The sequence below is a fragment of the Pongo pygmaeus genome, chromosome 23 (genome assembly GCF_028885625.2).
Source record: "Pongo pygmaeus isolate AG05252 chromosome 23, NHGRI_mPonPyg2-v2.0_pri, whole genome shotgun sequence".
Lineage (NCBI taxonomy): Eukaryota > Metazoa > Chordata > Mammalia > Primates > Hominidae > Pongo > Pongo pygmaeus.
This window is the reverse complement of record NC_085931.1, coordinates 39,958,187-39,978,463: the sequence shown is the minus strand read 5'-3', so window position 1 is coordinate 39,978,463 and position 20,277 is coordinate 39,958,187. Positions and strand designations below refer to the sequence as shown.

The following is a 20,277-nucleotide window of genomic DNA, read 5'->3' as shown; positions in this document are numbered from 1 at the left end:
TTTTAAAACGACTTTAAATATGACAACAGAACCATGGACATAAAAATTGACTGCTTAGGAAAGTCATAGAAGTTTGTTTTCTTCTTTTTTTTTTTTTTCCTGGCTGTTTTTCTGTGTCAGGGCTGGTGCCACCTGCTGCCTGGGCTTTCCTCTGAGAAATAGATCTCTCAACGGTTTGTTCTAAGCAGCATCTGCAGGCATAGTTGAACAAACCATAGCCCAGTTCCAAGGCGGGCACTATTTATGTAGTGTACACTGAACCACGCTGAATTTCTCTTTAGGACATTTTCAAGGTGTTTTTTTTTGTTTTTGTTTTTGTTTTTTTTTTTGAGACAGGGTCTTGCTCTGTTGCCCAGACTGGAGTGCAGTGGCACAATCTCAGCTCACTGCAACCCTGACCTCCCAGCTCAAGTGATCCTCCCACCTCAGCCTCTTGAGTAGCTAGGACTACACGACATCTGGCTAATTTTGGTTTATTTTTTGTACAGATGGGGTTTCACAGAGACGGAGTCTCACTATGTTGCCTAGGCTGGTCTCAAACTCCTGGGCTCAAGGGATCCATTCACCTGAGCCTTCCAAACTGCTGGGATTACAGGCTTGAGACACTGCACCTGGTCTAAAAGTCCTATTAAAGACCCAAATGTATGTGCATGAACTTTTCCCTATACGTATCTTTTTAAAAAAAATTGTGGTAAAATATTAACATAAAATTTACCATTTTAACCATTTCTCCCATATGTATCTTAAAGTTAATTAACAGTAAATGGTAAAAGTTTCATTCGTTCACCAAAATCAAGCCTCCTTCTCACCTTTTCTAGACCAGTGAACACTGAAAAAAATCAAAAGACATGGACCTTGAACAGAACTCAGCAAAGCACAGCCTGTGGCCCAAATCTGGCTCACTGCCTGTTTCTGTATGGCCCACAAGCTAAGACTTAAAAAAACTATAATTTAAAAAATATTTTAGTTTTGAAAAATCAAATGAACAATATTTTGTTAACATAAAAATTATAGGAAATTCCCAGCCTGGGCAACATGGTGAAACCCCGTCTCTACTAAAAATAAAATACTAGCCAGGCATGGTGATGCATGCCTGTTATCCCAGCTACTTGAGAGGCTGAGGCAGGAGAACTACTAGAACCCGGGAGGCGGAGGTTGCAGTGAGCCGAGATCGCGCCACTGCACTTCAGCTTGGGTGACAGAGCGAGACTCCGTCTCTTTAAAAAAAAAAAAAAAAAAAAATAGGAAATTCAAATTTCAGTGTCCATAAAGCCTTACTGAAACACAGTCACGCCCATTCATTTGTCTTTTGTCTATGCTGCTTTTGCCCTACAGAACTGAATAATTGCAACACAGATAGTACAAGGCCCATGAATCTCGTATTATTTACTGTCTTCCTTTACAAAAAATGTTTACCCATACCTGACCTAGATTATCAGTTGACACTTCCAGACTCAAAAATTCTAAACTAAGGATGGTATATTCCCCATCACCAAAAATCCCTAATCTGTATATTGTGAAGCTATTTAAAGCAATATATTTTATCTTACTCATTTATTGCTTTTGGTCTAACTATGCTAAACCATGAGTTTATCAATAATATCTGTATTGAGTGCATCAACTTTCTGTTTATGAGTAGTGAGCCTAAAAGGAATGCTTTCTTGCTTTAAGATTTATAAAGGGGCTCATTGCCTATCTCAAATATTTTTTATTTATTTATTTATTTTGAAACAGAGTTTTGCTCTTATTGCCCAGGCTGGAGTGCAATGGCGCGATCTCAACTCACCGCAACCTCTGCCTCCTGGGTTCTAGCGATTCTCCTGCCTTAGCCTCCCAAGTACCTGGGATTACAGGCACGCGTCACCATGCCCGGCTAATTTTTTGTATTTTTAGTAGAGATGGGGTTTCGCCATGTTGGCCAGGCTGGTCTCGAACTCCTGACCTCAGGTGATCCGCCTGCCTTGACCTCCCAAAATGCTAGGATTACAGGTGTGAGCCACCACGCCCAGCCTCAAAGATTTAAATGTTTTGTCTAGGGGCTAAAATATATTTTCACAAAAACATCAGAGGTCTCTGATAGCACGTCGAAGTGGTGTTTCTTAAAATACTCAGAGTATACAAGTAACTGATATGTACCCTTCACTCCTTCACTGCTTCAGCCCCCATGTTGTTTACAGGTAATTCTATTAGCATTAATGAAGTCCCCAAGAGGGCCAAGAATTGGTAGACAGTATGAAGCTCTAGCTGTTAACTGAACTCATAGGTTTTATGGCAAACACACTACTGGCTAGTGGGACAAATTCTAGATGAGGAGTTAGAGAAGAATGAGCATCAGTCTATAAACTTATAAAAGGTATTCACAGCAAATATAACCTGAGTGGAGAAGCTCTGTTGATGTGCACCTGATAGACCCTAAAGGTAGTAAAACACTCAAGTGAGTAGACCATAAATTCCATAAATTCCAGATGGGACCTACTACAGAGAACCTGTCGACCCCATGGCCCTAGTTGCACTCCTCCTTGAAGGAAAGTCTAGATTCCATTACCTTCTACTTTCCTGCTTATGAGTTGTGAAGGAAGGAAGAGAATCTTAGAGGAAGAATGAAAAGAAGGGAGATCATTTGGGGTTGCCTACACATTGTAATTAGAAGTAGGATTGATGGGGAATGAGCTAACTGTTTTTATAAAGTCAGCATTCAAAAATGCAAACCACCAGTAATTTAAATATTACAAAATTGTGCAGAATATAAATATTGAAATAATTTTTTCCATCCACAAAATTTTAGAGAAAATTACAGTATCAAAAAATATAAAATGGCAAGTTTGGCATATCCTCAGAGTACAATGTGTGTGTGTGTGTGTATTTGTGTGTTTTATTGGAAAGGATTTTAAAAGCTAGTGGGTAGGATCTAGACAGGATGTGTTGGTGAAGACCATGTGGTATCTCCCTAAAACTGCTTCTGCAACTAGACAGGAAAAGTCAAAAAAGCAAAAACACTGAGTTATCAGGACAGTAAGGCACCAAGCTGGCAAGGCTCAGTGAGTTGGGAACTTGGGCCACTTATCACAAATTATTTCACAATGATTATTTGCCCCTAACCCAGACTCCTAAATAAAAGTACACCAAAATCTGGAGTGCAAACTTCATAAGGGCTGCTGCCTTTGACCTTAAAAAAGCAAAGATATCTGGGAAGAGAATAGCTTCCAACAAGCTTAAGGAGAGTTGGCTCACTTGATGCTTTTCAGAGCTGCTACTCTGCCCTTTGCAGAAGGGGAACCAGTCTATTTCCACCCATACCTCTCTCTTTGTAGGGGACATTAAACCCTGACCACACAGATAGCAAAGTGGAGCTAAGGGGTTACTAGGTTACAGTTATGTTGACATATCCTGGCTCTCGGAATGTCCCTCACTCCTCACAACAGTAGAAGTGATCATACTGTAGAAGTCCCATAAAAGACGGTGATCACTCAGAAACCACTTACTGAGCCTCAGGTTTACAACACTTGGAGACCCCAGTTCTACTAATTTAAAGCCAAGCTTTGCCTTTTACAGAAATCAATCAGACCGAAAGCTCTTAGCATTCCCAGGGTAAATGAGGTGTCTAGCACTCGATGAACTGTGAGGACCTATAAAAGTATTATTAAAATATGTTTATTGACTCCCTCCTATATGCCGGTATGTTACCTACAGTATATCATTTAATCTTCACAACACTCTGCAAAGAAGTTATCCTGTCTTTACAGATGAGGAAACTGAGGCTCAGAGAGCTGAAGGCATGGCCCAAAGTCACGCAGTAAGTGACAACACCAAGTCCTAGCTTTTTCGCTAATCCAAGCCAATGAGTAAACAAAGTAACTCTGAGTTCTTACACCAGCAAAATCCCATCCTTTCCAACATCAGTCTGTGACTTTGGGTGGAGAACCCAGAGGCGGCTTTTCCTACTCCTGCAGACTGGTAATAAACTCTTCCCATCCCTTTCACAAATGTCCTATGCTCAACACCCAAACAGCCTGCAGAGAAATGCAACGCCCTCTTTTGCCTTCTCTTCAACTTAGAAAGGATTCGGCTACAAGGTTGCGTGTGGAAGTTAAACAAAGTCCAAGCTTCATCCTGGTCCAGGGCCTCACCTCGGGAAGACCTGGCCTTGGCCTTGGCAGTGAGCGAGCGACCTGTCTAAGGTGTGGGCTGACCCAAAACACGGAGCTCGGCGTTGCACCCTCAGGAAGAGCACCCTAAACTCAGTAGGGGAGAAGTTTCCCATCACCGCTTCCTTTTTCCTCTCCCCGTTCTGCGCCATCACCTGAGTCATAGGGAAGTTCAAAGCGGCCCAGCGGAGAGAGAGGGCACGTCCCGTCTGTCTGGGTACAAGGTCGTCCCAGGACCCTAACCTGCCTCTAGCAGGGCGAACAAGTCCATCCCGTTCCTCGCGAGGCAGAAGTTACAATGTCCGCCAAGCGGGTGCAGCCGAGGACTCGGGAAAAGGGGCTGAGTGCCGGCTCCTCCCGCCTCCGCTCTGCTCTGCGCGGGGAGGCGCCGGGTTCCACCGGTGTAGGCGGGAGGAGAGGACTGGGGGACGCGGGGGCGTCGTAGTGAGGCTCAGGGAGGGGACCTTGGCCCGGGGGAGGAATGTCGCTGAGGGTCTTGGAGAGGGGCGTATATCCTCTTGTAGTGGGGGAGTCGTCCCGGTGCAAGGTGCGTCGATGAAGGACTAGGGGCGGGATCGCAGGAGGTACTGGGGAGCAGGGGTCGTCCCGGCCCGGGAGGGGTCGCTGGGGACTTGGGGATGGGATCCCAGGAGGTACCGGGGAGCAGGGGGCGTCCTGGCCCGTGGGGAGTCGCTGGGGATTTTGGGACGGGATCCTAGGAGGTACCGGGGAGCAGAGGACGCCCCGGCCCGGGGGGAGTCGCTGGGGACTTGGGACGGGATCCCAGGAGGTACCGGGGAGAGGGGGCGTCCCGGCCTGGTTGGGGTCGCTGAGGGACTCGGGCAGCGGGTCCCAGATCCCGAGACAGAGGAGATGTCCCAGCCCGGGGGGCGTCGCAGAGGGGCTTGGAAGATTCAAGGCGGAGGGGGCGTCCTGGGCTGAGGGGCGTCGCTGAGAAGCACCGGGTCCTGCAGCCGGGGGACAGTACCGGGCCCGGGGGCGTCGATGACGGGCCTGGGGGTTGCCCGGGTCACAGGGAGGGACCATCCCGGCCTGAGGGGCGTCGCCTAGGGGCCCGGGGAAGGGGCCCGGAAGGTCCTGAAGCGGGAGGGAGGGGGCCCTCAGGCCGGCCGGCCCTTGTCGCCCCTCGAGTGGGCTCCGCTCAGGGCGGGCGGCGGGGGGTCGCTCACACTCACCGGGTCCGGGGCCGAGGCCGGGGCTGGGCGCGGGCCGGGCCGCCAGCGTGAGCGCTGCGGCGGAGAGCAGGGCGAGGCGGGCGGCGGGCGGCGCCATGGGCCGTCAGTGCGGGGCCCCGGGGCGCGGCCCGGGGGAAAGGGGGCAGCGCGGGGAGCCGGGGGCGGCCATGGGAGCAGGACGCGGGGCCCGAGTGTAGCCCCGCCCCGGCCGCCCGGCCGCCCCGCCCCGGCCCGCCCAGCTCAGCGCCGCCACCGCCCCTGCAGCCTGGGGCCCGCCCGGATCCGCGGAGAGGCCTGGGGGGCGGAGCCCACTGCTCACGCATGCCCCGCCCCGGCCGCGCGCCGCTCCTGCCACTCACGCATCAGGCCCCGCCCATCTCTCGCCTCACCTGGGCCCGCCCCTCAGGGCCCTCTGTTTGTCCCATCCAAGGGTAGGATCAGCAGGTGAGGGGCGGGGCCTCGGCCCAGCCTCCAAGTCACCAAGCGGTTTGGCGGGACTGAAACAGGCCGGGCTCCCAGTGACCCCTGCTCCACCCTCACTTAGGTCGTGACCCACGCGCGAGCTCAGCTACAGCGGTAATAATTACAACAGCAGTTTGCAAACTGTCTTCCCTTGCTCAGCTCATCCTAATGGTTAACAAAAGAATGCTTTGGAGAGTTCACATCCCACTTGGTCACCTGTAAGACCTTGGACAGGTTTAAAGAAAAAATAGCTCTTACCTCAATTTCCTCACCTGTTAAATGGAGGTGATAATAGCTACTACTCCTCAGAGCGGTTGCACTAAATAAGAATGCCTACAGCCGGGTGCGGTGGCTAACAACTCCTGTGATCCCAGCACTTTGGGAGGCCGAGACGGAAGAATCGCTTGAGCCCAGGATTTTGAGACCAACCTGGGCAACACAGCGAGACCCCACCTCTACAAGAAAAAAATAAATAAATCAGTGGTCCCAGCTACTCAGGAGACTGAAGCAGGAGGATCGCTTGGGCCCGGGAGTTCGGGCTTGCAGTGAGCCTTGTTCGCACCACTGCACTCCAGCCTGGGTGACAGAGCAAGACCCTGTCTCAAAAAAAAAAACAAAAAAAAAAAACAAAAACCGAAAGCATGGAAGCTTTTACGCACGCACAGTAGGAGTTCAGCAAATGTTGAATTTCTTTCTCCACCCCAAGTTTGCAGCCACATACTGACCCCTGGTTCCATATCTTATCACATAGCCAGTTTCAACTAGGGCAACTTTCCTGATCTGTCTGAGGCTCAGCCGTTTGCAGAATAGGAATAATAGAAGGCCTTCAGAGGATTCGATGAGATAGAAGCAAGTAAAACGCCCAACGCAACGTCCAGAAATGGATGGGACAGTACTGCTTATCCTACAGCCTGGGATGTTAGGGAACAGAGAGCGCGCGGCTTGCTTAAACTTTCGGCCCTCGCGTGGTAGGCCCTTTGCCCGCCTCCCCCCGCCCCGACCCCGGCAAGGTCTTCCCCTGCCGCACCCGGGGTCGGTCGTGGGCCGTCCTCCTCCCCCGCCCTCCCCCCAGGCAGAGGGGATTTTCCTACAGCTCCCGCCTAAAGCGCAGCGGTGACGCCCGGCCGGGCAGGTCCAGGCGGCGCGCCGGGCGCTTTCAAGTCCCTGGTCCCGGGCTTGCAAGTGCAGACCTGCGCCCGGCGCGGCGGCGGGAACATCTGCCCCAGTGTGCAGACTCGCCGCATCCAGAGCGCGGCTGGGCGGGACCTGCCCGCCTTGGGTACACTCGCCCCTGGGCCCCCTCAACCCCCGGGCGCCGCCCCCTCATCCACTCCCAGAGCCCGCGTCCCCCCAAACTACTTTCCCCACCCACGGCTGCTCGCAGGGTCTGGCCCCAAGGGCGCAGCTACCTCCCACGAGGCCTCTCGATCTCTGTCCCTCTCCACCCACACGACTCAGCGCTGTAGCAAGAAGAATCTTGTTCAGTTATTGTTTTCATGTGTCATTCCCGAGTTCAAGGATCCTCTGGGCTTCTTATTGGAACTTAGGGGCACCCACCATCCCCTCACCCAGCCAGCCGCGGTCCTGGGGACCCCCCCTACCTCCTGCCACCGGTGATCCCCACTTTTGTCCAGCTTTCCCCTTTTCCACAATTTTGAGCCCTTCCCACCTTCTCCACCGGACCTGAGAACCCTTATTCCGGGACTTCTGTGCCCTCCCGGACAGCAGCGCCTTTGAAGAGAATGAAACGAGAAGATGCAGGTGAAGCCCTCAGCCCAAAGCAAACACTCAATAAAGTCGAACTTTCCTTCGTTCAGCAAATATTCAGCGAGGAACATGCCAAGGGCTGAGGATACAGCCACCAAGACCAAACCTTCCTCTTGGAACTTACATTCTAGTCAACCTGAAAACACGCAAATTCCGGAGAACAAAAAGTACTGCAAAGACAAGAAAATTATGTTGACCACATGTTCTGTGGAGTTTTTTTTTCTTTTTCTTTTTCTGGAGACAGGGCCTCCGTCTGTCGCCCACACTGGAGTGCAGTGGTGAGATCATGGCTCACTGCAGCCTCCAATTCCTGGGCTCCAGTGATCCTCCCGCTTCAGCCTCCTGGATACCTGGGACTACAGAGGCATGCCACCACACCTGGCTAACCTTTGGACTACTTTAAGCAGGGTGCCAGAGAAAGACTTTAGCAAAGCAGGACACAGTTCTGTCCAGTTCACAAGGTTCTTTTCCGCATCTCATTCAGGTTTCAGAGGAGAAAATAGGAAGGGCACCCAGGAGGTTGGAAACAAAGTTTATTTGGCCAAGTCTGGGCAGCCATGCCTTGTGATAGTAGCTTTCGTCTGTCCTGCCCACTGCAGGAAGGCATCCCTCCTGGGCTGGCAGCAGCCCCTCCTCCAATTGGCTCTCTCTGTCATGTGCACTGCTTAGGACCAGCCATATAATTGGCATGGCACAGTGAGAAATGAAAATGCATGTCCTTTGTCCAAACTTATTAAGAATTTCAAGACAGGCCAGGCGCCGTGGCTCACGCCTGTAATCCCAGCATTTAGGGAGGCCAAGGCCAGTGGATCACCTGAGTTCAGGAGTTTGAGACCAGCCTGGCCAACATGGTGAAACCCCATCTCTACTAAAAATACAAAAAATTATCCGGGCTTGGCGGTGGGCGCCTGTAATCCCAGCTACTCAGGAGGCTGAGACAGGAGAATTGCTTGAACCTGGGAGGTAGAGGTTGCAGTGAGCCAAGATCGTGCCACTGCACTCCAGCCTGAGCGACAGAGCAAGACTCCATCTCAAAAAAAAAAAAAGAATTTCAAGACAGTGACAGTGACAGCAGAAGATAAAAAGATAAAGCATGTGTGGGGCCCTTCCAAGCAAGGGAGCCTATGTTGACATACAGGTTGCACGCCCATGAAAGTGGCCCTGTTGTACAACAGGACTTGGAAACTGTGTGCAAGCTCCTCCTGGCACTGGCTGCAGTGAAAAACATCCTTCTAGCCTTCTCCACCCCCACCTTCTCTTTTCCAGCTGAAAGCCCAGCACAGGTGATGGAAACAGTGCACAAGAGGCTAAAAATACAGCCCAGCATGTCTAGGTCATGGCACTTAACAGCTCAAGGTCTTTTGTGGTCCTGGCTTCTGGCAGAGAGCAACCCGGGATACTCATTTCAGTGCTTTACATGCCTGGGGTGTTTAGCAGCTTTATTTCATGGAAAGAGTGAGGACACTGAATGCAGCTCCTGGGCCTCCAGAAAGATGTTGGTGTCCATTTGTCTGTTTGCACTGTGCAAGTAAGGCCCCCTTCTTCCTCTGAGGGCAGCAGGATTGGCCAAGAAGCCAGGAGACCTACAATGTTGGAGTTTGGGTCATTCAACTGTCTTTGAAACTCCAGTTGGGATGATTTCCGCTCAAAGGGCAGTCATTTTATGGAGAGAGCCCTGGAGGAGGGGGCCTGATTGTAATGACAGCAATAGAAAACGTTTACTGCGGACTTGACTAAGGCTATGCAGGATGTCCACGGTTGCATTTCACAAAATCCTTCCAGTAGCCTTATGAGGGAGGCATTCTTACCAGCCCCACACCCACCCCAGAACAAAGAGAGGTTAAATGACTTGCCCAAAGGTGACATCGTGTTGGAGCTGGGCTTTGAACCCAGGCAGTGGAACCCTAGTCTTACCCTCATAAGTACCAGGCTGGGCCAGGCGCAGTGGCTCACACCTGTAATCCCAGCACTTTGGGGCCGAGGCAAGTGGATCACAAGGTCAGGAGTTCAAGACCAGCCTGACCAACATAGTGAAACCCCAAGTCTACAAAAATAAAAAAACTAGCTGGGCGTAGTGGCGGGTGCCTGTAGTCTCAGGTACTTGGGAGACTGAGGCAAGAGAATCGCTTGAACCCAGGAGGCAGAGGTTGCAGTGAGCCGAGATCGCGTCACTGCACTCCAGCCTGGGCGACAGACTGAGACTCCGTCTCCAAAAAAAAAAAAATGTACCAGGCTGAGCCACCTCCTTGTCATTTTTGTTTTAAAGACAGGGTCTTGCCAGGCGCGGTGGCTCAAGCCTGTAATCCCAGCACTTTGGGAGGCCAAGGTGGGCAGATCACAAGGTCAGGAGATCGAGACTATCCTGGCTAACACGGTGAAACCCCGTCTCTACTAAAAATACAAAACATTAGCCGGGCATGGTGGCAGGTGCCTGTAGTCCCAGCTACTCAGGAGGCTGAGGCAGGAGAACGGTGTGAACCCAAGAGGCAGAGGTTGCAGTGAGCCAAGATCGTGCTACTGCACTCTAGCTTGGGCAACAGAGCGAGACTCCGTCTCAAAAAAAAAAGAAATTTAAAGACACGGTCTTGAGCTCGGGCAGGGTGGCTCATGCCTGTAATCCCAGCACTTTGGGAGGCTGAAGCGGGTGGATCACTTGAGGTTAGGAGTTTGAGACCAGCCTGGCCAACATGGTGAAACCCCCATCTGTAAAACAAAAACAAAAACAAAAAAAACAAAAATTAGCCAGGTGTTGGGGCATGCGCCTACAATGTCAGCTACTTGGGAGGCTGAGGCAGGAGAATTGCTTGAACCCAGGAGGCAGAAGTTGTAGTGAGCATAGATAGTGCCACTGTCCTCCAACCCAGGCAAGAGTGAGACTCTGTCTCACAAAAAAAAAAAAAAAAAAGACAGGGTATGATATGTTGCCCAGATTGGAGTACAGTGACTATTCACAATCATGGCACACTACAGCCTCGAATTCCTGGGCTCCAGCAATCCTCTCACCTCAGACTCAGTAGCTGGGGCTACAGATGCTTGCTACTGTACCTGATGCCTCCTTGTTCTGTCATTAGGCCAGGTGTGGTGGCTCACATTTGTAATCCCAGCACCTCGGGAAGCTGAGGTGGGAGGATCTCTTGAACTCAGTATTTTGAGGTTACAGTGAACGAGGACAGAGCCACTGCAATCCAGCCTAGGCAACAAGAAAGCCAGACCCTGTCTCTAAAATTAATAATAATAGGCTGGGCACGGTGGCTCATGCTTGTAATCTCAGTACTTTGGGAGTCCGATGCCGGCAGATCACCTGAGGTCAGAAGTTCGAGTCCAGCCTGGCCAATATGGCAAAACCCCATTTCTGCTAAAAATACAAACATTAGCCGGGCGTGGTGGCTCATGCCTGTAATCCCAGCTACTTGGGAGGCTAACGCAGGAGAATCAATTGAACCCTGGTGATGGAAGTTGCAGTGAGCCGAGATCGTGTCACTGCACTCTAGCCTGGGCGAGAAAGCAAGAGTCTGTCTCAAAAAAAAAAAAAAAAAAGAAAAGAAGAAAGAAAATTAATAATAATAATTAATAAAAAATAAAATAATAGGTTTCTGTCACCAAATACTGAGTGGTCCAGAGCTGGAATTGGAATGAGGCAAGTGAAGTATGTGCCTCAGGCACAGAGTTTAAGAGGATTTTTAGAAAACACAATAAAAAATCTGGTAATCAGGATAAATATTATTTAATAGATATTTTATACATCTAATAAATATATGTAATAAATAGTATTTAATGCAATATTTTAAAATAATTTTTTAACATCTAAATGAATGCAAAAAAATCCATTATGAATGGACTGTCCCAACGTTAAATGAAGATAGGATCTGTATTCCCAATTTTGCTTCAGCCTCGGGCTTGAGGCTGCGCTGTATCATTACTGAGTCTCCCAGGATTCTGGCTCAGAAAACTAGTGATGGGAAATTCAACAGAGGCAGTCATTTGCTTGTTCTGATGGGGGTGAAGGAAGAGAAAGACTCTGGTCTTGAACATAATGAGTTAGAGGTGTCTGTGGGGCATCCATGTGGGCACCTCTGAAGACTCACAGTAGGGTTTGGGTTAGCATTGAGGAGGCGTTGACTGGGCATGGTGGCTCCCACCTGTAATCCCAGCACTTTGGGAGGCCGAGGCAGGTGGATCACCTGAGGTCAGGAGTTCAAGACCAGCCTGGCTGTCATGGTGAAACCCTGTCTCTACTAAAAATACAAAAATTAGCCAGGCATGGTGGTGAGTGCCTGTAATCCCAGTTACTCGGTAGGCTGAGGCAGGAGAATTGCTTGAACCCAGGAGGCGGAGGTTGCAGTGAGCCAAGATCGTGCCACTGCACTCCACCCTGGGCAGCAGAGCGAGACTCCATCTCAAAAAAAAAAAAAAAAAAGAAAAGAAAGAAAGAAAGGAGGAAGTGTGGGACATCTGCGGGAGTCAGGTGAGAACTGGTGGGAAGGCACACAGGACGCCATTATTTCGCATACTTGGCCCACGATTGGTGCATATTCAGCACATGTGGTCCAAATCATTGGTCCTCCGAGTTTGCATCACAGTTCAGGAATCTTTTCCAATTCTTTCCCATCCAAAGTGTTTCTCTTCTGCATCATGAACCTCAGATATGTTCCCACATGGGTATGGAAGTTAACTGCTTGGGTGTTAAAACAAAAACATCTGAGGAAATTAAAAGCAACTAAATTCCACTAGAATTGCATGGATGGGGCGGGGCCATAAAGGCAGAAGACAAGAATTAACATAAATTGACTCAATTTCTTCTTTATTAGCTGATCCACCAGAAGGAGAATAAGAGCTAAGAGAAGCTACAAAGAAGAAAGGTAGTAGTAAAGGAAAGACAAAAAAAAAAAAAAAAAAAAAAAAAGGAAGAAGGAAGATTATAGGAGCTAAAAATACTGTGAGGAAAGTTTGGCTAAACATCAGAGAAGGACAGATGTGTTTGCAAATAGAAGCGGTGGTTTAGATATGTCAGGAAGCACAGCTCCAAATGATGGGTGGAAAATAAAGGTTAGTGAGACTGAGCTCAGCAGAATAAAAAAGCTTCATGGGAGAATCAAACTAAGGAAGAGGTCTTTCAGCAACATGGAAGCCCTACCGCTTCAACCCCGAGTTCCCTGGATCAAGTGCTGGCACCCATGATGGAAACTCTTGCCATGGTTTTAGTACCCTGGACCAAATAGTCATTCTATCCTGACTTTAAAATTCTAAACAACCTTTGATGGGACAATCTCTGTTAAAGACTAACCACTTCCTTATCTTATCTTCAGCTACCTGCTTCCCTTTCCGTTTAACAAAGCATAGAATATTCTGAACAACTCCCATAACCAGAGGATGTAGCTCCTCTACATTCAACACTTCTGTGAGGTCAATCGATCTGACAAATATATAATGAAGATGGATCATGAAAGTCTGATACCCAAGTCAGATCAGAAACATTCCCTACTTCCAAGAGGCTCATTGCTTGGCCTCATACACTAGATTTTTTTTCTTTGTTCTTTTTCTTTTTTGTAGAGATGGGGTCTTGCTTTGTTGCCCAGGCTCATCTTGAACTCCTGGATTCAAGTGATCCTTCTGCCTCAGCCTCCCAAAGTGCTGGGATTATAGGTGCAAGCCACTGCACCGGCCATAAGCCAGACTGATGTACATGAAAGACCTGAGACAAAGATCATATCAAATGTTGCATTACATCACTTAGACCATGAGCAACAGCAGCTCAAGAAAGGGTCAGATGAGTAAATGGAACATAATATTAATAACATTCACATGGTCAGGCGCAGTGGCTCACACCTGAAATCCCAGCACTTTGGGAGGTGAAGGCTGGTAGATCACGAGGTCAGGAGTTCGAGACCAGCCTGGCCAACATGGTGAAACCCCATCTCTGCTAAAAATACAAAAATTAGCTGGGTGTGGTGGTGGACACCTGTAATCCCAGCTACTTGGGAGGCTGAGGCAGGAGAATTGCTTGAACTCAGGAGGCGGAGGTTGCAGTGAGCTGAGAATGTGCCATTGCACTCCAGCCTGGGTGACAGATTGAGACTCCATCTCAAAAAAATAAATAAGTAAAAAATAACTTTCACATGGGATAGGTGTGTTGGTTCACAGCTGTAGTCCCAGCACTTCGGGAAGCCAAGGAGCATCACTCGAGACCAGGAGTTCCAGACTAAGCTGAGCAACATAGGGAGACCTCATCTCTACAAAAAAAAAAAAAAAAAAAAAAAAAAATCTCTGGGCAAAAACAAGCCTGTGATCCCAGCTACTCGGGAGGCCAAAGTGAGAGGATTGCTTGAGCCCAGGAGGTCGAGGCTCCCATGAGCCATGATCACACCACTGCACTCCAGCCTGGGTGACAGACTGAGACCCTGTCTTGAAACAAAAACAAAAACACAAAAAAGCAAATATTTATTGAGTGCTTACTATACACCAGGAGCCATGCCAAGTATTTTAGATGCATTGTCCCACTTCATCCTCACAATAATCCTTAGGTAGGCACTATGACTAGGCCCATTTCACAGCTGAGGAAATTCAGGTTCAGTGGTATGAATTCATTTGCCTAATGAAAGATGGATCTGGGATGCCAACGCAGGCAGACTCCCTCCTGAGCCTAGAGAAAGTCTCATGACAGGACAGGACTAGAACTGGGCCCGGGTATGGTAGATGGATGGGCTGACCAACAGAGAGGCCAGGCATCACGGTGATAACTGTGAGTGTTTAAGAACAGGGGCAGTAGGGCTGGGTGTGGTGATTCACACCTGTATTCCTAGCACTTTAGGAGGCCGAGGCGGGTGGATCGACTGAGGTCAAGAGTTCGAGACTAGCCTGGCCAACATGGTGAAACCCCATCTCTACTAAAAATACAAAAATTAGCCCGGCATGGTAGTGCGTGCCTATAATCCCAGCTACTTGGGAGGCTGAGGCAGGAGAATCCCTTGAACCCGGGAGGTGGAGGTTGCAGTGAGCCGAGATCGTGCCACTGCACTCCAGCCTGGGTGACAAGAGTGAAACTCCGTCTCAAAAACAAAAACAAAAACAAGGGCAGTATAGACTTTGGTTGGGTTCAGCCTTTGTTGGTTACTTGAGGCATGATACTTGAGCAACTTGTGCCTCAGTTTCTTTATCTGTAAAACAGGGAACAGTACTCAAACTCATAGGACGGTTGGTAGCATTTCATGACATGATGCTAATAAAGTGGCTAGAACAGTGCTTGGCCTTCAGGAAGCATTCAATAAATATTAGTTTTCTTGACATAGGAGAAATAGCTTAGAACAAAGTACCCTGGGTTAGTTCTAAGGAAAGCTGAGGGTTACCGGTTGTGGCATAGTCAATTGAAGTGAGTTACAATGAAGGCAGAGAAGGCAGAATTTGATAGAACTTGAAGAGTATGTATCAGGTGCTGCCCATGTGAACAGCTCTGTGCGGGAAGAAGGAGATTGAGGCTGAGCACAGGCTCACGCCTGTAATCCCAGCACTTTGGGAGGCCAAGGTGGGTGGATCACTTGAGGCCAGGAGTTTGAGACGAGCTGGGCCAACATGGTGAAAACTCATCTCTACTAAAAATACAAAAATTAGCTGGGCTTGGTGGTGCGCGCCTGTAATCCCAGCATCTTGGGTGGCTGACGCACGAGAATTGCTTGAACCCCAGGAAGCGGAGGTTGCAGTGAGCCGAGATCGCGCCACTGCACTCCAGCCTGGGGGACAGAGTGAGTAAAAGACCAAGCAGAGTCACTGAGTAAAAGACCTAGCAAAGTAAATCTAACAGATGAGTGTGTGGAAAGATGAGGTGCAGGAAAGCCAAACTCAAGATGGGGAAGGAGAAAAGAGAAACAGATGACCTACTCCTATTATGCCTTTTTTTTGCTTGACATTTCCCTCCTGTCCCTGCTTTGCAGAGTAAAGACAGATGGTAATTTCCAGGTAGCCCAGGAGCCCGGTGCCATTTTTCCAAGATTGACCAGCTTTGAAAAGACGCTTCCCTGCCCAGTCTCCAGACATTCGCAAACTCTTCCCAAAGAAAAACCCTTTCCAAAGCCCTGCTCTAAAACCGACCCAGCTCTTAGGAGGTAAGGCCAGGGCTCACCACTGAAAGGGAGCAATTGTCCTCCCAAGTGTCTGTGGGTCCAGCTGCCATAGGCCTGGAGGTGGTTCCACCACAGCCTGTGGTGCGGTCCGCCTGCAGGCTTTGATTCACTCCAGGGACAACACTTAAAAACTCAAGCAGGCAACACATGCGATTCCAGGAGCCCCTGCCAGATTCATACTCTGTTTTTCCATCATTTCACTCGCCTCCCCCTCGGGAGGGAGGCTCCCGAGACATTTTACAAATAAAAGAATCAAACCCACCAACAGGAGGAGCACCTGATAAGGAGTGAGGCATTGCCCAAGAGTTCCCAGGAAGAGGCGGCTTTGTTCTCCTTTCAAGCCCTTGACACTGCTAACAGCTCTAATTACTGCATTTGCCATGGGATGTAAAATAAAACCACATTCCAGAAACCATGTTGTCTTCCCGGGAGAGACACGCAGGGAAAGGTGCCCAGGGCTGCAGGAACGTGTTCTTTCATTCCTGGTCCCTAACCTTGGCAGCTATTCTGAGAACTTAACAGTGCCTCCTTTATGAACATGAAGGAGGGCACTTTTGCACATGTAGGGATGCATCTCACCACCCGTATCCCCAAATCTGGTCTGCATATTTGACTACATTTCCTGCAAAACATACTTCTTAAGAACATGAAGATCTTCAAAATTCACCCAAGCCATTTTGGGGGAAATGAGGACTTCAGAAGTTTCTGAGGCTAGAAGCAAAACCATATAGAACTTCTTCCCACATAATTTAAGTATAAAATCTGATGATGTAACACCCACCCACACCCACATCACAAACCAAAGTGACATCACAAATACTAGAGATAATGGCTCAAAGCTGCCTGCATTGAGCCCAAATCTAAACAAACAGCAACTTGCCCATATGTGACTAAGGCAGAGAAAGACAGGTGACTAGAAATATTAAAACAAAACAAAACAAAAAAAAAAGAGAGAGAAAAAGGAAAGAGAAAATACATATTTCTTCCCCCTACTAAGCTAGCGAAAATAAAATTTAAGGCAACTGAAATATGGTAAGGTGATTTTATTTCTATAGATGACATTTCTTAGAAATCCAGCTCTCTTTAAATATGTGATTCTAATCTATCCAAATTGTTCTGCTGCTCTTAGTTGGTCCCAGGAAATGGAGGCCGGCAGCATTAACATTTTCGTGTTGCTTTTATGGTCCCCAGAGTGTATTGATTTCCCTGTGAATGAGCTCTTCTTGGCGCATGGCAGTTGGTTAGAAAGTGTGTTCAGCCGAACATGGTGGTTCACGCTTGTAATCCCAGCACTTTGGGAGGCTGAGGCGGGCGGATCATCTGAGGTTGGGAGTTCGAGACCAGCCTGACCAACATGGAGAAACCCCATCTCTACTAAAAATACAAAATCAGCTGGGCACGGTGGTGCATGCCTGTAATCTCAACTACTTCGGAGGCTGAGGCAGGAGAACCCCTTGAACCCGGGAGGCGGAGGTTGTGGTGAGCCAAGATCACGCCATTGCACTCCAGCCTGGGCAACAAGAGCTAAAATCCGTCCCCCCCACACAAAAAAAAGAAAGTGTAAAGCGTATTCAGGGTTTGGCAGAACTTACCGGCTGTCATGTCTGTGTTGCAGCATGGTTGAGTGTCTACAGCTCATATGGAAGTCTTGAGTGAGCCTGCCTTCCATATCTTTCCAGCAGGCAGGAATTGTCTTCAATTCCTTGTGAACCCTCCCTGACCCCCGACTTCCTGCCCCGGCATGCTATGTTCTTTGAGAGCCTGAATATTACTGTAACCTTGTGGAGTGACTATCTCCTCCCTACTTGGTATAAAAGGCTTTGGTGAACAGGAGAGGACACATAGTAAATTTCTAAGAACTGGGTGGAAGGAATGGCCTATAAAAAGATGTTAAAATTTTGCCTTCAAAGTAGACCTTTTATTCTCCGCTGAAAACGGTCCTTTTAAAATTCATTTCTCCCTCCTTATAATTCTAGCACCCAATCAATGTGAGACGAGACCCCAGCATCCCTATCTATGGACTCCGACAGTCCATCTTATTAAATACCAGGCTTCAGGACTGCTATGTGGACTCACCGGCTCTCACCAACATCTGGATGGCCAGAACGTGTGCAAAGCAGAACATTAACGCCCCAGCACCAGCTACCACTTCCTCTTGGGAAGTTGTAAGGAACCCATTAATTGCCAGTTCCTTCTCTCTGGTTAAGCTTGTACTCAGGCGGCAACTGAAGAATAAGTGCTGCCCAGCACCACGCAAGTTTGGAGAAGGAAAACTCTCGAAGAGATTAAAGCACAAGGACGATTCAGTGATGAAAGCCACCCAGCAGGCCAGGAAAAGAAACTCCATCAGTTCCAAGAGCAAGCGGCCAGCAGGGCACAGGAGGCCTGCAGGAGGCATCAGAGAGGTAGACGAGGACCAGTGGTGGGGAAAATGTGACGGGCGAGGGGAGGGAAAAGGTAAAGCCAGAGAACACTTAACGGTTGAGATTATATGGCGTGCGGCTACCGCCTGTAATCTCAGCACTTTGGGAGGCCAAGCAGGGAGGATCACTTGAGCTCAGAGAGTTCAACACCAGCCTGGGCAACATAGGGAGACCTCATCTCTACTAAAAAAAAAAAAAAAAAAGCCAGGCATGATGCACACGCCTGTGATCCCAGCTACTTGGGAGGCTAAGGAGGGAGGATTACTTGAACCCAGGAGGTTGAGGCTGCAGTGAGCCATGACTGCACTACTGCATTCCTGATTGGGCAACAGAGCAAGACCCTGTCTCAAAAAAAAAAAAAAAAGAGAAAAAAAAAAGAAAAGAAAAGAAAAGAAAAAAAGATCTACACCAAGTGAAGGAAATCCTAAAGTTGAAGACAGAATGTGGGGAGGAGGTGTAGCATGACAGAGGGGAAGAATGCCCCAGATTTTGGGGTCATGCTATTTATCATTTCCACTATGCTTAGTTCTAGAGAAAGATGAGGTGGCTTTCATAAGCACAGACTTGACATGAAGGAAAAATAAGGGTGAGAAGGAAGGCTAGGATATGGGTAGTGCATGCTTGTGCACACACACACACACGCACACACCAGTGGTCAGCTATGGATCTGGATTGTGAGCGTCCACATGGAGAACTTGGCCTACGAAGGCCTGATTGGAATCCAGGTCTGTTACCCCGTGGTGGCCAGCAGAGCTCAGTGTAACCTGGAGCTAGGCCATCAGGGTTCAAATCCCAACTCTGTCTATAATTGAGGACGACCTCGGGCTTAATTTCTTTGTGCCTTGATATTATCATATTAAATGGGGGATAACGGCCCTTCCCTCATAGGGCTTCATGAATGTTAAATAATACATGCAAAAGGCTTTTGAACAGAGCCTGGCAGAGGGTAAATAATTAGGATCTTGCGTGGAATTCAATAGATGACAGCTGTTATTAACCTTCTAGCTGTGTGGCCTTGGGCAAACCAATTCCAATTTCTTTGCCTATAAAGCTGTCTCCTGCTGACCTCACAGGGTTATGGGGAACACATGCAGTGGTATGTACATAAAGGAATTCAGTAAACTAGAACATGCTAGACAAATGTTGGTTGTTGCTGTAACCAAGACTCTGGGACACGAATCCCAGATAATTATTCTGAGCTCCCCTCTCAAGTTTTAGCTTTGACTTCTCTGCTTTCTTCCTGGCTAGACTAAAGAAAGTTCAAAGGAGAAAAAACTAACAGTCCGCCAAGATCTTGAGGACAGATATGCTGAACATGTGGCTGCCACCCAAGCGCTACCCCAGGACAGTGGGACAGCAGCCTGGAAGGGCCAAGTGTTGCTTCCTGAAACCCAAAAGAGACAGCAGTTGTCGGAGGACACACTAACCATCCACGGTCTCCCGACAGAGGGTTACCAGGCTCTGTACCACGCTGTGGTGGAGCCAATGCTGTGGAATCCTTCAGGGACCCCCAAGAGGTACAGCCTGGAGCTGGGCAAGGCCATTAAACAGAAGCTCTGGGAGGCTCTGTGCAGTCAGGGTGCCATCTCTGAAGGTGCTCAGAGGGACCGGTTCCCCAGCAGGAAGCGGCTGGGTGTCCACGAGGAGGCTGTACTCAAGAAATGGCCCAAGTTAAAGAGCAAAAAATAGGAACAGGAACTCTTGGGATTAGAGTATTCTCTGCTAGAGATCTGAAAAATAAACACAACTTTGCACATTCCATGTCATCGCATAGTGCTTTACAAATTAGCGACACCCTCTCAGGGGAAACAAAGAGGTACCAGATTTGCTCAAGACCAAGGGTCCCTCTCCACTCATGATTAGGTAATTTTGAAGGGTAGATGCTTGGAGTATTTTTCCTCCAAGGCCTTGAGGGTCTCTTAGTCTTCCAGGTAGGAAAAGTCCTGACAGATAAAGCAGATGTTTTATATTCAGGCTATGGTTCCCTATTTCCTTCCTTCTTTCCCTTCCTTTTCTTTCTTTTGAGACAGCTCTGTCGCCCAGGCTGGAGTGCAGTGGCATGATCATAGCTCACTGCAGTCTCGACTGCCTGGGCTGAAGCAATCCTCCTGCCTCAGCCTCCTGAGTAGCTAAGACTACATGTGGACCCCAACATGTATAGCTTTTTTTT

General features: G+C 48.7%; 2 protein-coding genes across 5 annotated transcripts in view; one reads left to right on the top strand and one right to left on the bottom strand.

The window, feature by feature from the left end:
• KREMEN1 (kringle containing transmembrane protein 1) overlaps positions 1 to 5,559 on the bottom strand; it is an 81,656-nt gene extending 76,097 nt beyond the window's left edge. Inside the window, exon 1 of one of the 3 annotated variants that reach the window (XM_054470222.2) lies at positions 5,342 to 5,559. In XM_054470222.2, the coding sequence (XP_054326197.1) occupies positions 5,342 to 5,438 (97 nt within the window). In that variant the 5' untranslated portion in view covers positions 5,439 to 5,559. The remainder of the gene's footprint in view (positions 1 to 5,341) is intronic. The other 2 variants (XM_063663060.1, XM_054470223.2) reach the window with 2 other exon arrangements.
• Positions 5,560 to 16,478: 10,919 nt separating this feature from the next.
• C23H22orf31 (chromosome 23 C22orf31 homolog) lies at positions 16,479 to 19,866 on the top strand. Of its 2 annotated transcripts, none has more exons than XM_054470200.1 (3): positions 16,479 to 16,716; positions 17,661 to 18,089; positions 19,356 to 19,866. In XM_054470200.1, the coding sequence occupies exons 1-3, from the start codon at positions 16,714 to 16,716 to the stop codon at positions 19,794 to 19,796; spliced, it is 873 nt and encodes a 290-aa protein (XP_054326175.1). In that variant the 5' UTR covers positions 16,479 to 16,713; the 3' UTR covers positions 19,797 to 19,866. The 2 variants fall into 2 exon arrangements, with proteins under 2 accessions (XP_054326175.1, XP_054326176.1); XM_054470201.1 differs by lacking the exon at positions 16,479 to 16,716 and adding an exon at positions 17,080 to 17,163 and having other exon boundaries at positions 19,356 to 19,861.
• Positions 19,867 to 20,277: the final 411 nt, after the last annotated feature.